A 14,319-nucleotide genomic window follows, 5' to 3' on the forward strand; every position below is an offset into this window, starting at 1 on the left:
GGGCACAGCAGAAATCTGTTTTCAGTTTATTGCGATTAGTGGTAATCACTGGGTTACGATAAAGATTAAAAAGATCCTCATGCCTCATAAATAAATAAATATCTCTGCAAGATTAAGGAAAATTACTGGAGACATTCAAGGGCCCATATCCCACGTTTTTCTTCCATTTTATTTTTTTCTCCACTTGTGCAGGTTTGTATACAGAAACAGTCCATTTGCATTTGCACATGACAATTTTCCAACCTCTCATTATTCCTTAAACAGGCTGTTTTCATATGGAAATTAAGCTTTCTTCTGATTGGCCGGTATTGTGCCTCATTTAAAAAGCAGCCCAAGCTAATCTGCTGTAGGCTGAATAGGAAGGTATGTACAAGTGATTTGGTTTTGGTGACATCATGAAAACATTGGGCCTCATTCACCAACGGCTCTTAAGATGAAATTTCTTCTTAAAACCCATTTATTGGTGAATTCTGACACCAATGTTTTATTTCGGATGTGTTCTTGGGTAAGAACAGAATCTACACACACTCAAGAGCATTAAGGTGCAAACAATGCTGCAGTTTAAGACCACGTCATGAACCTGACGTAGACTTTCTCGGGACCTTTCTCAAGAACAAATTTAAGAAAACACATATGATGATATTGGTGAATTAGGCCTAACGAGTTCAACCCCCCCATGATATGAGTCTTTTAAAGCCAGGTGTAAAACAGTAAATTCACCTGAAATAAGACAGGCTTAGGAGATGGATATAGGTTTAAAACATTTATTTAACGTGTATTTCATCTGAAGAAGCTGACTGATAGTGAGCAACAGTTTATACCAAACCATGTGTTGAGCCTAAGGCCAGAATGGTCCATGCTGGACCACTGAAAATCAACACTATGTTAATGTGCTGAAGTTTCCTGAGAAAGCAGAACCCGCTGTCACTGAGCAGCAGTGTGCACTCGGAGCAGTCCATCTGCGTACTGAAACTGCAAGCTGTTCTCGTACTCCAGCATATCCAGAGCCACTTCACAGCTTTCCTTCACCACCCTTTCTCTGTCCTGCCGGTACTGCTGCAGTATGGGCACACACGCATCTCTGCCAATGGAGCCCAGCGCCTCCGCGCACTCATGCCGCACCATAGCGCTCTCATCCTCCTTCTCTAGAGCGGCCCGCAGGTGAGGGATGCTGGCCTCGTGTTGCATCTGGCCCAGCACGTAGCCGATCTCATGCCGGAACAAGGCACTGCTGCACTGGAGGCCTGAGGAAGATGACAGGGTAAATATTGTCTGTTATACCACAAGTAGTTCCCACCTTGCAACGTGATTGGCTGAGAGGCATTCACTCCATCTTATTTGCCTGTAACTTAGCAAAAACAACCAGCCCTTAAAACAATTACAGCTACAACTTTATTACAAGTAACAAGTTTACCATAAAACAACAGCTTGTGACCAAGTGAGCAACACCACAACTCAAAAGCTCCTATTATATGAACAAAGCTGCTCACACCAGGCACAAGAGGCAGATTTTACAGATGCCCTGTTTCTACTTTTGTCACATCGTGATGCCCTGATGTCCCGCCTTAAATACTGCAGTCAAGCCCAAAAAACATTAAGTGTCCACAATGAAGAACTGTAGCCAAGTCTAAAATAACTGAGAAAGTTGTAGAACATTGACGAAGTTGAAAAGTAATCAAATCCTGAGGCAGATAACTTGATAAAACATTATGAAGAGAATAAAATGTTTACAGTAATCATTTTTAACTTCTTGCTGTCCTCAAAATATTTGAACTAATGAAAAATAAAATGATTGAATGATAAAATCATTTTAAGGCTCCAGACCAACACCGTAAGAAATAGCGAATTGTAGCTAAATAATCATATTAATATATAATAATTAATATTTTTTATTTATATAGCACTTTTCATGTCGGTGGCAGCTCAAAGAGCATTACAGACTGGTGATAAAGCAGTTATACAAGAAATCATTAGTGTTTATTTAGAATCAGACAAAAATGATAAATGAAAAGATAAACACCTCGAGATGTAGAGTTTTAATTAAATGCTAAATGCTTAGAAGCAGAATAACTGAAAGAGGCCTCTCCATGTTTTCTGTATTTTACAGAGGGTTTCTGTAGAAGGCCACTATCTGCAGATCTTAGATTACATGCTGGAACATAAACAGACAGACACTCTGTGGTGTAAGCAGGTGCTTTAAGGTCATTTTGAACTTTAAAAACTAGCAGCAGAACCTTAAAATCAGTCCTGAAAGACACAGGCAGCCAGTGAAGTTCTGATGTGATCTCTCCGTGTTGTTTTTGTTAGGATCTGTGCTGCTGCGTTTTTGTACCAGTTGTAAGGGATGTATTGTTTTCTCTGGAGGTCCAGTAAGAAGATCATTACAGTGATCAATTCTGCTTGCTACAAATTCATGAAACAAGCTTCTCTGCGTCACTCTGAGGTAGAAATGGCCAAACTTTAGCTATTTAACTATTTCTCAGATGATAAAAAGCTACTTTAGTGACTGTTTACATGCAGGATACAACAGAGCTCAGAGTCTAAGATCACACCCTAGTTTCATCCTTCAGACATGAAGCTAAAGAAGCAAGTTTTTCATAAATCATATTTCTCTGAGTTTCTGTACCAACGATCATTATTTCATTTCATGATTTAATTGAACAAAATTTTGTGACATCCACTGAGAAACATATCATGGAAGTTTACATCCAACCAATTAGCGTTTTGTAAAATGCATGCCTAAATCATCACAAATGTGCTTCAAAAACGTTCTCTCTGTAATCTCAGACAGACTTGCTTCTGAGATTCTTCAATATACTGGTCTAAAAATGGTAGCGCTAAAAACAGAAGCAGCAGTCTGATTTTTGTCTGTACTTTTGTCCATTTCAGTAGATTATCTGCTATCAGATTGTGTACATGTAATTTTTCAGCAAAAGGGGAATTCCACAGATTTTCTTGTATTTTATATTCAGCATAATTCAAGCTCTGAGATGTAAACGAAGTCATTCTGAGTTGTTTGATGTGAAATGTTTCACTGTAGAGAAACTTCAATTCAGATTTCTTTACAGGGGTGGTGACAGGAACCGGGGTCACAATGTCTACAAAACAAGCGTTTTATTTACAATCCAAAACCACCAGTGAACCTCCAAGCATTTCATGTCAAACCACACTGAATGACTCTGACTATACCTTAACAATTAGGTAGAAATTTAGAAAAACATACAGAATCCCCCTTAAAAACACGATTTTCAAACACAAAACCCTCTCACCATCTCCTAGAGCCAGCACAGCCTCCTCTGTGCCGAGGTTTCTAAGGGCAAACATGGCTCGGTAGCGTTCAAACAGTGGCAGCAGTTCATCCAGCAGCTCTTTCCTCAGCTCGGAAACACTCTTCCTCTGGGCTGGGGGTGCAGGGTCCACGGAGCTGTAGGGGTTACTGTCCAAGCCCTCCGCTGAGCTTTCATCTCCACCCTTCATCAACCACTCCAACCTCCTCACAGCCAGCTGACACGTCTCTGCCACCTGCGCATAAACACATACAGATATAAACATAAACATTTCTTTAACACAAAGAAAGTGTGGCTGACAGTGTTTTCCCCTCCACAGCTCTATTATGGGGCCAGACGTGATCTACCACAGCAGTTCTCCAGGAGTGGCCATCACCCGTGGGGGCCACAAAGACTAAAAAAAGCTTGAGAACTGCTGTCATAACACGAATACACGTCTGGAAAAACTGTGGGGAAAGTCAGCCTAAACATGGGTGGGAGTGGAGTATACAACTTGAGTAACTGTGACATGGAAAGAAATGGCTGCTGTGTTCACAGACACTTCGCCAGCCACTAGGATGTTAGAATTGCATGGACTGTTGGAATTTGGCTGCAGGTTTTAGAGGGAAAGTGGCAGCTCTCTCCACCTTCCACTATCAATTTTCAACCAGACTCTGCACCAAGGCTCTGTATGGCTACGTTCACATTACCAGGTTGAAGTGGCATAAACCTGATTTTTTGCCCTAATGTGACTCAGATCTGATGTTTTCGAGGCGGTGATGTTTTCAAATCCGACCTAAGCCACTTTCATATGTGGTCCTAGATTGGATACGTGTCCAATTTGTCCAGAATTCATGTGCTTTTTTTCCACTGCATGTGCACCATCATTAATCGTTACCATGGCAGCAGCGCCAAACAGACATTAAAGCCTGTTACCGGTGGAAACGCAACACCTCACCTTTTTCTCCTTCGTCTCACTCTAATAATGAATCGGAGAGCTGATTGGAGTTAATTATCTTCTCGCTCGTTAGTTTGTGCTGATGATGCTCGTGATTCATTCACGTTACATTACTGGGTAGGACGTGCACACGTGGGTCATTTCAAGTCGCCGGTTCGTTCACATTAATGATAGATTTGAGTCATTTACCTAAATGAGAGTGAACTGCCCTGTCAGATCGGTTTTGAGCAAAAAATTGGATTTGAGCAATGAGGCTTGTAATGTGAACGTAGCCCATGTTAAAACAGAGCCAGTGATTGAGTAAGAGTCTTATTATACCACGGTTGTCTCTCAACATGATTTCTTTAGTGAAGAAGCGGAACAACATCATACCTCAATGACTGGATCCTCTGAATACTGCTTCAGCAAATCTAAGACTTTCGGATTTCCGATGGCTCCCAAAGCTTCACCTATATGCATGGATAAAATCATTAATATTACACATAATCCCATTTTATATTATTATGCATTTTATATACTATAGTTATCCTTGACTGTGGTGAGGTTACAGTGTATGTTTTGCGACATACTTAGACCACAATGTCAGGTTTCAGACATCAGACAAACAGATGTGGAAAAACAACAAGTAGTCTCAATAAACAGCCACAGATAAAACAGCTTTGGACAGCAAAGTGATGACAGAATTGCAGGAAATCTGAAAAACTTTGTTTTCTTGGGATACTTTTATTTTGCTTGTCTGGACTGCATGTAAATCACTGAGATAAATGACTTCAAAAATGACATTTTAAGACAAACACTTCTCAAAACCATCATAAAACAAGGTCTTAGACATCAGGCAGCATATTCATAACCATTTTGTGTAATAACTTTCTGTGAGGGAGCTTTTAGAGGAGGACGTCTGGTTCCTTTCACCATCAGTGTCACCAATTCAGACTTGGTAAGTTTCTCTAGAAGAGAGTATTTCACCACTCTAGATGACTTTGTTGACTTAACTATTTAATTATGCAGAGATTTTGAAAAATCAATGACATTCTCTTTTAATTGGAACTAAGCGCTTCTTACATTGTTATTATTTGTATTTAAGAGTGGAATGACTACAGAATAATTTTAGATTTTTCCTGCAACCCAATTGGTTTTATATTGCTTAAAAAATAAAGAAACAAACTGATTTCAAAGCTTGGAATGACTGATAGTTGGAATGACAGTGAACGTCTCGGCTAGCATATGAGTAGTTCAGTAATTCACATTCACTAATTACAAAAATTCAGTGATAGCAATGCAAAAATGTCTGCACATAATATCTTTAATGGTCATAAACCAACATTATGTTTAAGATGGTGTCAAATCTGGCCAATATCTAATCCATTAAATCAAGTCAGAATTGCTGCCAATACTGATCGAAAATATCGGATTGGTTCATCAAGGCCAGTGAACTGGTGTAGACTTTTCAAAGTATAACAAAAAGAAGTGAGCATGCTGCATTTCACCTGCTTCATGCCTGACCATTGGCTCTTGCCTGGTATCTTTCAGCACCATCTCCAGAATGGGAATTGCTCGCTCGTCCTGCATCTGGCCAAGGCAGTAGGCCAGCTCATGCTTCAGAAGTGCAGAATCATCCACAAAGGCCTCGCTGATCCATTTAATAGCCTCTGGTCCTCCAAGATTACGTAACGTAAAAAGTGCTCTAAATCGCGTCGTCAAGTCCTGTTTGGGGTTAACAAGTATGGTCCCCACTGCCGCCACGTCCTGCTCACTCGCCATGAGTATCGTAAGACTAATGTAGGCTGATGAATATGCAGATGATCCGTTACAATAGAGGAACCAGTGCTGCAGATGATCTAAAAGGCATTACAAGTACAAAAGTAAGAATCAGATGAACAAAAAAGTGCTTAATGAAATAATATATGAGAAACAAACATGATTACATCAATGTGAGCCAGTTTACAAAGACTACACCTTATTTGACAATGTAAGCAGTCTATTAGTTGAATTAAGTGCATTAAAATGGCTTGTAGTACTAACACAATAATGTTAATACTGCCGATAATTTCAAATTTCCCCCTTTAACATGGTTGTTGTGTACATACAGCAACATTGAAAAACTTTATTTCATTGAATAGGCTTAATTAAACTATTATTTATTAGTTATTGCTATAAACCTCCCAGAAACCATGTTGGTTTAAGTATAAATATAATAAGGAATAAGGCAGAAATGTTGTTGCATTATTCAGGTTTGCTTACAGGCAAGATTTTACTTTTTTATTTTTGAAAATCAGATAAAAGCTGACACAACCCCTTTTTACACACTGAGGGGATCTTCAATTTAACTTGTGACATCCTGTATGTTATCATGCATGTAAACACAATCATTCACACCATTCCACACAATATCTACTATTGTGGCTTCACAGCGTGTCTGGGTTCTACTTAGTTCAAAAAGACAGTAGGTAGTGTGGTCAGGAAATGCTTTTAACATATTAGTTTTAGGTTGTGCTCCTCTGGATTTATTCACTTAGTCTATTCTACTGTGGACTTTTATTCTGAAGGGCGGGTTTAGAAACTGCAAGCGTTGTGTGTTGTTGTAGCAGAGCTAGGGAGAGAGAGGGAACCAACTAACGGTAGAGACCTGAGCTAGCCTGAGAACTGAACTGAGTTTTCCTCTTTCTTTACCCAGGTGGTCTCCAACCCTGATACTGGAGGTCTACCTTCCTGCAGTGTCCAGTTTCAACCACAATCTGCCACACCTGCTCCAGCTAACAAACAGGACCAGGGTTAGAAACCACTGCCGTACATCGTTTTCTTAGTCAAGCTGAGCAAATCCGGGTTACAGAGCAGAACTTTAAGTTGCCCAAGTTTCTTCTGGAAACCCCCCACGTTACAGTGGTGTCAGAAGTGGGATAACGCAGTTCTGAGGCCAGCTCACAGCCTCTCCTTTTAGCTGGCTCATTCTCTCTCTCTTTCTGTAGCTCTTCTACAACACAAAGCCCTCGCAGGTCCTAGACCCATCCTTCAGAATAAGAGCCTACAGCAGAATAAACCCAGTGAATAAAAGCAAAAGATCACATAACTTAAAATGAACATGTTGAACTAAACACACCCCAGCCACGCTTTGACTGCCGTGCCTTTCTGGAAATCTTGTTAGTGTCATGTTAACATTTAAAAAGAACTATAGTAACACTACAGGAGTTTCTACAGGCGGATCTTATAGTAAAGGTGTACACTTAGAAAAGTTTAATACAGCTACACAATACAACGCTACACCACTGTTACAGACTTCTACAGTACAGTACTACAGGACTATTACACAGAGTTGAAAGCATTACAGGTTATTATATACGTGTTTTAAACACTGCAGGAATGGTACAGTTTCTTACAGTATTACTACAGATGGCCTTGCAATCATCATCACTTAGTGGGCTGAGGAGCTGCCTCTACTCTAGTCCTGCCTTTAAAATCACCTTAAATGTTATTGTTTTAAAACTATGTGACACACGTAATGCTCCCCTTTTCACTAGATCTCCTAAAAACATCTACAGAGGGTTAATAAAACACTTACTGGCAGCTCCCGGGCGCTCACGGCTCAGCTCTCCATGCTGCCACTGCAGGAAGGAGTTTGAGTTCTCGAAGGTTTTTCGACGATGCGCCGAGGTTTAGCGCCTCTACAGGACTGGGGGAGTCAGAATCACTTCACCTCGCCGTGTCTTGGTGAGTCCCACTAACCAGACCAGACGAGCACAGGCGGTTCAGACGGATTTAAATAAGGCACAAATACAATAAAAGTACTGTAAATAGGATGAAGTGCAAAGAATAAAGAATAAAACAGAGCCAGTGTGGAAAAACTTCAGAGATGTGTGAACATCTGAACATCTGAACATCTGCAGGTATGAATCTCTGCTACATAGGAAGGTCTAAAAAGACTTTTACTACCAAGCAAGCAATTCAAGCTGGTCTACGCCGGTCTATGCTGGTTTATGCTGGTCTAGTGCTGGTCTGACTCAACCCATCATGGTCCTTCTAGCTGACCAGAACCCAAAACACAACACGTGCTGCTGTGCTGGCTTTGCTGGTGACCAGCCAAGCTGGTCTCTGCTGGCCTTTCTATCAATGAATGAATGAATGAATGAATAGAATACAGATTATACACAGTGTTTAACAAATTTAGTCTGTACAATTGTGCAATAAGCATTATGTTACATAGGTGCTATCATGTAATACAATAAGAGAGGTTTGTAAGGTTTAGATTAAGATGAAGTGACCCTTATTAGTCCCACAACGGGGAAATTCCACCTCCGCATTTAACCCATCCGTGAAGTGAAACACCACATACACACTAGTGAGGACACACACTAGGGGGCATTGAGCACACTTGCCCAGAACGGTGGGCAGCCCTATCTACAGTGCCCGGGGAGCAGTTGGGGGTCAGTCATGTGCTGTCAGCTCTGGGGATCAAACCAGCGACCTTCCAGTCACAGGGCCAGTTTCCTAACCTCCAGCCCACCGCTGCCAAATTTAAATGTAAATTGTAAATATATACAGCACCAAACAAATTAACAGTATGCTATTTTTATACTGTGCTTACACTGAAAATAGAGCCCTTTCAGTTTAAATGTGGGGGAAAAAGTTCTTAGCATGCCTGGATGTGTTGGTTTTGGTGGTCCTGAATCTTCAGTCGTGCAGTCGGGCAGTCGTGGGCTGGAGGTTAGGGAACCAGTTCGATCCCCTCGGCTGACAGCACATGACTGAGGTGTCCTTGAGCAAGACACCTAACCCCCAGTTGCTCCCCGGGCGCTGTGGATAGGGCTGCCCACCGCTCCAGGCAAGTGTGCTCACTGCCCCCTAGTGTGTGTGTTCACTACTGTGCATGTATGTGGTTGTTTCACTGCACGGATGGGTAAAATGCAGAGGTCCAGTTCCACAGTGACAAATGGTTCTGAACTCTACCGGACGAGCTGATGTCCATTCCGCTTGCCATATGAGATTTTTTTTCTGCCAGACCATGATCAAAGTTATTACAGTCTTCACAAGTCCTTATAAGACCTTTATAGCGACTGTGAATTTAGGCAGCAGTGAATCTTAATATAAGGCATGTTTGAATGTCACTCATCCACCAGGGGGCGCCAAAACGCCAAAAGATTTTCTTTTTTTTTTTCCCCTGATCAAAATTAATCAGTTAAATCTTTTTTCTGTTCTTGCACACAGACGAATGTGATCAGGGTGGTGGCTTCTTTTCCACGTACATACTAACAACGAGCTCTAGGTCCTTATTTTCAGTCTAAGCGCAGCGCAAAAATAGCATATTGCTAATTTGGTTGCGTGTGAGGCACAAACTGTGAGCTTTTAATAAAAAAACAGAACTTTTCGTGTAAAAACTGAACGGAAAACTGAAGCGTTACTAGCAGTTATTATGTACGATTACATATAGCACTGCTCTAATATATGGTGGTGTATGTAATATTACTATTCTGATTTCCCTGTGTATTTAATGGCACTTTGTCAGTGTTAAATGTGGCAAATTCAATTCGGAGAAGTTAAACTTCATTAGTACATGTTCGAATAGATTTCTGAGGTTTTATATGACAAGGCGTTTTAAGCTTTTATTCCTATTTGTCATGATATTAGGAATTATACTTAAAATTGTGCATTTTTCACTTATTTCCCCCAATTTCTTCTGGTAAAATTTTAATTATAACAATATTAAGACTATTTTTGTGTAAGAACCGTAGACGTGTGCTGTGCTAAGGTGGGTGGAGTGGCGGGAAAGCGGCGTTTTTAACGTCATTTCTGTTTATAATGGAGGTCCTACAGGCCCCGTGGAGAAGAGTGAGGCAGGGGAAGCTGACCGGTCTGTCGGAGCATCAGGCGGAGTTTGGCTGCAGTTCCACGGACGTACAGCAGGTGGCGGTAAAGCTCCTCGCTGCACTTAGCTGGAAGAGGCGCTCGAATGTGAGAGCAAAGCCGCTCGGGTTTCAGCTGAAAGGGGAAGCTGCAGGTTGAGAGTCAGTCGGTTATTTGTGCTCAGCGCTGGGCGATATACCGTCTGTATCAGCGCACCGTGATATCGAGTTTGCTTTTTCTTACTACATTTGGCGGTTTTATTTATTTATTTATTCGTTCATTCATTAATTCATTTATTTATTTATTTATTGTACTTATAACTGGTGCACTTCATGTATGATATCCTACGGACGTCCAGAGAGGCCATGAGATAGTTCTTACTTTCTGGACTGTTATCTTGAGCTCACAAGATAATTAAATCATGACATCAAGATAACGACAGTTGTTTTCTCATAAACCGCAATTTGTCCTGTGATTTCAAAATAAGATTAAGTTGTGATCCCGAGATAACTATAACCCGAGATATTTATAACTGCTAATGGCCTCTCTGGTCTTCTGCAAAATCCAGAACCCAACAGTTCGCTACAATGTGACAGAACAATTCAAAATTCAAAAGACACTTCATTATAACACCATTATTATTATTATTATTATTATTACTATTATTATTCGATACTTTAACACAGTGATATATTTGAAAAATATTTTGCTCAGTATAAGCCAGAACTACATTTATCTCTTAAAGGAGTAGTTCAGCAAAAAATCGAATTTACACTTACGCTGTTTTTTCACTTAAGCCAGACGTGTTCGACCAGCCGACACCTGTTCAGACCTGAAGTAGGAAGGCCAACGATGCTAACATACATTACAACTCAATTTTCAGCAAAAAGCCCAAATGTTTTTTTGTAATACATCACACTGTGTGGTTTAGGACACAGTATGACCTACAGTGAACTGTTAAGATAAATAAAACACTTAAGACACTTTAGACAACATGGTCTAAATTCACAAACCACCTCAGGACCAGGAATGCTGACCTCGAATCTGTGTTTCTGACAACAACCATCATATCATAAATACTCGGGAATCTCATCTGTCCCGCTTTGTGAATACCAGCACTGGCGTCGTCTGAAATAACAATGAAGTTTTGTTCATTCTTATAGTTCAACAGTACGCAGAACTTCCTGAGAGAAGTTTTGAGGGTGTATTACTACTAAACTGAGTTGGGCTATTTGGGTGACTATGTGAGTTCTAGTGTTTGTTAGCAATGTTAGCCTGTCTCCTCCAGTTCTCTTTGGTCTCCAGACATGTCTTGGGTGATTAACTACATCTGGGCAACTGGGTAAATTATTTTTTTTACCAACCTATTCTTTTACATAGATGTGAAATCTGTAAGATAATAGATTTTTTCCACCCCCTGCAGGAGCAATGGAATACATGTATTTCTTACAAAGGCGGCAATACAAGGAGCGGGCATATCGCAGCTGGAGCTCCTTCCTGGGCCTCACAGAGAAAGACTGGTATGCCGGCTAGTCGCAAGCGTCGAGGCCGATCCTAGAGGCCCCTGTGCTCTATTTGTAGACATGAAAGTCACAGTGGCCCTCGTCTTCTTTGCAGCAGGCACCTTCCAGAACATTTTAGGCCTGGTGACTGGTTTAAACCAATCAGCAGTCAGTTCTGCTATACATGTAATTGCTTCCAGTCTTGTCTGGCAAGCCAGTAGCTATATAGCCTTTCTTAGTTCACATGAGCGCCAGCTCAGAACTAAGAACAACTTCAGCAGAGAGCAACTTGTCTAAATATGCACTGCCTGGGATTTTGGGGGCAATAGACACATATGCACTTGCCTTCTCCCTTAACTGAACTGCTTATTTATGTGAACAGAAAGGGAGTCCACTCCATTAAAATCCAGCTGATATGTGATGCTTAGTGACACATATTTATGCTAATTATCCAGGGTCTTCACAGGATGCCTTTGTCCTGGACTATTCTGCCATTCCCGTAGTCTTCCAAAAGGATGACCTGGAGGGGAGGCTGATAGGTGACAATGGTTATCCACTAAAGCTATGGCTACTTACATTGTACGGCAGGCCAGTGTTCTTTGTGTAGAAATTGTAAATTGTGTTGCTGCAATATATATAAATTGTGTTTTATTAGCCTTTTTTATATGTACATACAAACATACATACATACATACATACATACATACATGTACATACACACACATATAATTCTGGAGTTGACTGTATTTATCTCACTCTCTTGTATGTGAACTGTGTGCTTTTTGATACAGCAAAGAAAAAGCAGCATATGTATTCTCCGGACCTCCATGCTGCTGTGCACTAAAATGAGTAGAAATTTGTATTTGACAAACGGTGGTCAGTGCATAGTAAGAAGCTGATCGTGTGCAGCACTATTGATCTGCATAGGCACAGCGGGCCAGGCTTGCACTGGCTTTGTAGGTGCTGTGATCCTTTGCTGCAGGTGGAATCACACAATGAAGAGCATACAGCCTCTGCCTTCGGGTCGTCCATGTACACATGCTGCAGGTCTAAAGGCATTTGTCCCGCCTCAGCACCTGCAGGGAATGGAGCAGCATTTGAGCAGCCAGTTTTGTTCCGTGTCACCCAACAGGAGGATTCCCAGCGGCTGGCCTTATTGTAGCTTTGGTGTTTGAGGGCGCAAGCCACCCTGCCGTGCCAATGTCCCAGAAGGTGCCTTGGGCATTCACCATGGCTTGCAGGACCACTGAATGCCAGCTCTGTTCCTGCAGTCCTGTGGTGCCTACACAGGGACATGGAGAAAGTCAATGATGGGGATGCAGTGAGGAAAACCCAACTGAGAATGAAATCTTTCCTCCAGCTAGCAAGGCTTGAGGAGTCTTAGTAGCTTTGCACAACTCCTGACCACAATCATCCCCATTACCATCATAGATCAGAATGTTGAGCTCTTGCACACCTACAAATACCTGGGTTTCTTGCTTGACAACAAACTGGACTGGAGGGCCAACACAGAGGCTGTTTACAGGACGGGGATGAACGGACTTTACTTTCTCAGAAGGCTCAGGTATTTTAATGTGTGAAGCAAGATGTTGGTGATCTTCTACCAGTCTGTTGTTGAGGGTGCTGTCTTCCTCGCAGCAGTCTGTTCTGGACAGTACATCACACTTCCTCCGTGATCTACCGGTCAGACAGTGGAGCACCTTCAGCAAAAGCGATTGCACTGTACACCTCGTCACTGTGCTGGGACATTATTGTATACTGAGTCCCTGACAGGACAGGCTCACTGAGCACCAGCTGGCCATTATAGCTCTACTCATATTGCTATGCACTGCCACTTTGTTTACACATCTATATATGCTTGTGTCTTCTAACTGAGATTTGTCTTTCTGCTGGTAAAGCTAGAGACTTTCTTCAGCTTAATAGCAATTACTAGTTTCAGGTGTGGTTTCAGGTTAATCAAAGGTGTGAAATGTAGGGGCCGGGCTAAGGCTGATAAATTGAGGAGGTATTCCCTTGAAGAGTCACTGTCCTTATGTCTTCTAACTGATTTTTATTTCTTTAAAAATCTACTCATCTGATTTTTATTTGTTTTAGTTCACATATTTCATCCTATCTTTTTTTAAAACCACTGTTCTGAGTTGAAATAAAGGTTGATTGATTGATTGAAGGAGGCCAGATAGTAACCCGTACTACTCAGAAGCATCCGTAATTATTAGCCTCTACATTACTGCATTGCTTTATCTCTGTATGTTTGACACATTGCGAGTACATGCCTGGTAGTGAAATGAGAGAATATGGAAGGAACGAAACACAAAAAGGATGCAAACTTGTGAAGTCCATCAAACTGATAAGACATAGAGATGCAATGCTGCACTTCAGAACAGTGCATAACTCAACAGATAGTCTTAATGCTAGTCTTAGGCTGGAAGGCTCCTATAACTGAGAGGCTCTGGACACTATAAGTGTAAAAGTGAAAGATGACAAATGTCATTCAAAGTTGTTTGGTGTGAAATGCTCTGTTCTAGAAAAACTTGCAGAGTCTGAGTTGTTCACAGTGGTGGTGAACAATTCAGGAACCATATATATATATTGCTGTTGTCAGAACAAAACCTTGTATCTCCAAAATGGTAACTTTTCAGGAGAAGGGAAAAACCTACTTTACTTTTGATATAAGTCAATAGAACCAAACATCTTTCCAAATCATTTTAGGTCATTTCTTTTAGTCCATTCATCATGAAATTTGCATGCAATATAAGGG

General features: G+C 41.1%; 1 protein-coding gene across 1 annotated transcript; it reads right to left on the minus strand.

Annotated features, from left to right (window-relative positions):
* Window positions 1-152: 152 nt before the first annotated feature.
* Window positions 153-7,884, minus strand: dohh (deoxyhypusine hydroxylase/monooxygenase). The gene is made up of 5 exons (XM_017718181.1): window positions 7,781-7,884; window positions 5,712-6,062; window positions 4,597-4,673; window positions 3,270-3,522; window positions 153-1,244 (listed from the first exon to the last, which is right to left on the minus strand). Exons 2-5 carry the CDS (start codon window positions 5,983-5,985, stop codon window positions 925-927), a joined length of 924 nt encoding a protein of 307 aa, XP_017573670.1. The 5' UTR covers window positions 5,986-6,062; window positions 7,781-7,884; the 3' UTR covers window positions 153-924.
* Window positions 7,885-14,319: the final 6,435 nt, after the last annotated feature.

The sequence above is a fragment of the Pygocentrus nattereri genome, chromosome 28, assembly GCF_015220715.1.
Source record: "Pygocentrus nattereri isolate fPygNat1 chromosome 28, fPygNat1.pri, whole genome shotgun sequence".
Taxonomy (NCBI): Eukaryota; Metazoa; Chordata; class Actinopteri; order Characiformes; family Serrasalmidae; genus Pygocentrus; species Pygocentrus nattereri.

What these genes read in the sequence shown, in the direction of transcription:
- dohh (XM_017718181.1), bottom strand. Translation starts at nt 5,985, where the DNA reads ATGGCGAGTGAGCAGGACGTGGCGGCAGTGGGGACCATACTTGTTAAC. An exon ending in AATGGTCAGGCATGAAGCAG is followed by an intron (nt 4,674 to 5,711) that starts GTGAAATGCAGC and finishes CCATGCATATAG; the next exon opens with GTGAAGCTTTGGGAGCCATC. An exon ending in TGTGCTGGCTCTAGGAGATG is followed by an intron (nt 1,245 to 3,269) that starts GTGAGAGGGTTT and finishes CATCTTCCTCAG; the next exon opens with GCCTCCAGTGCAGCAGTGCC.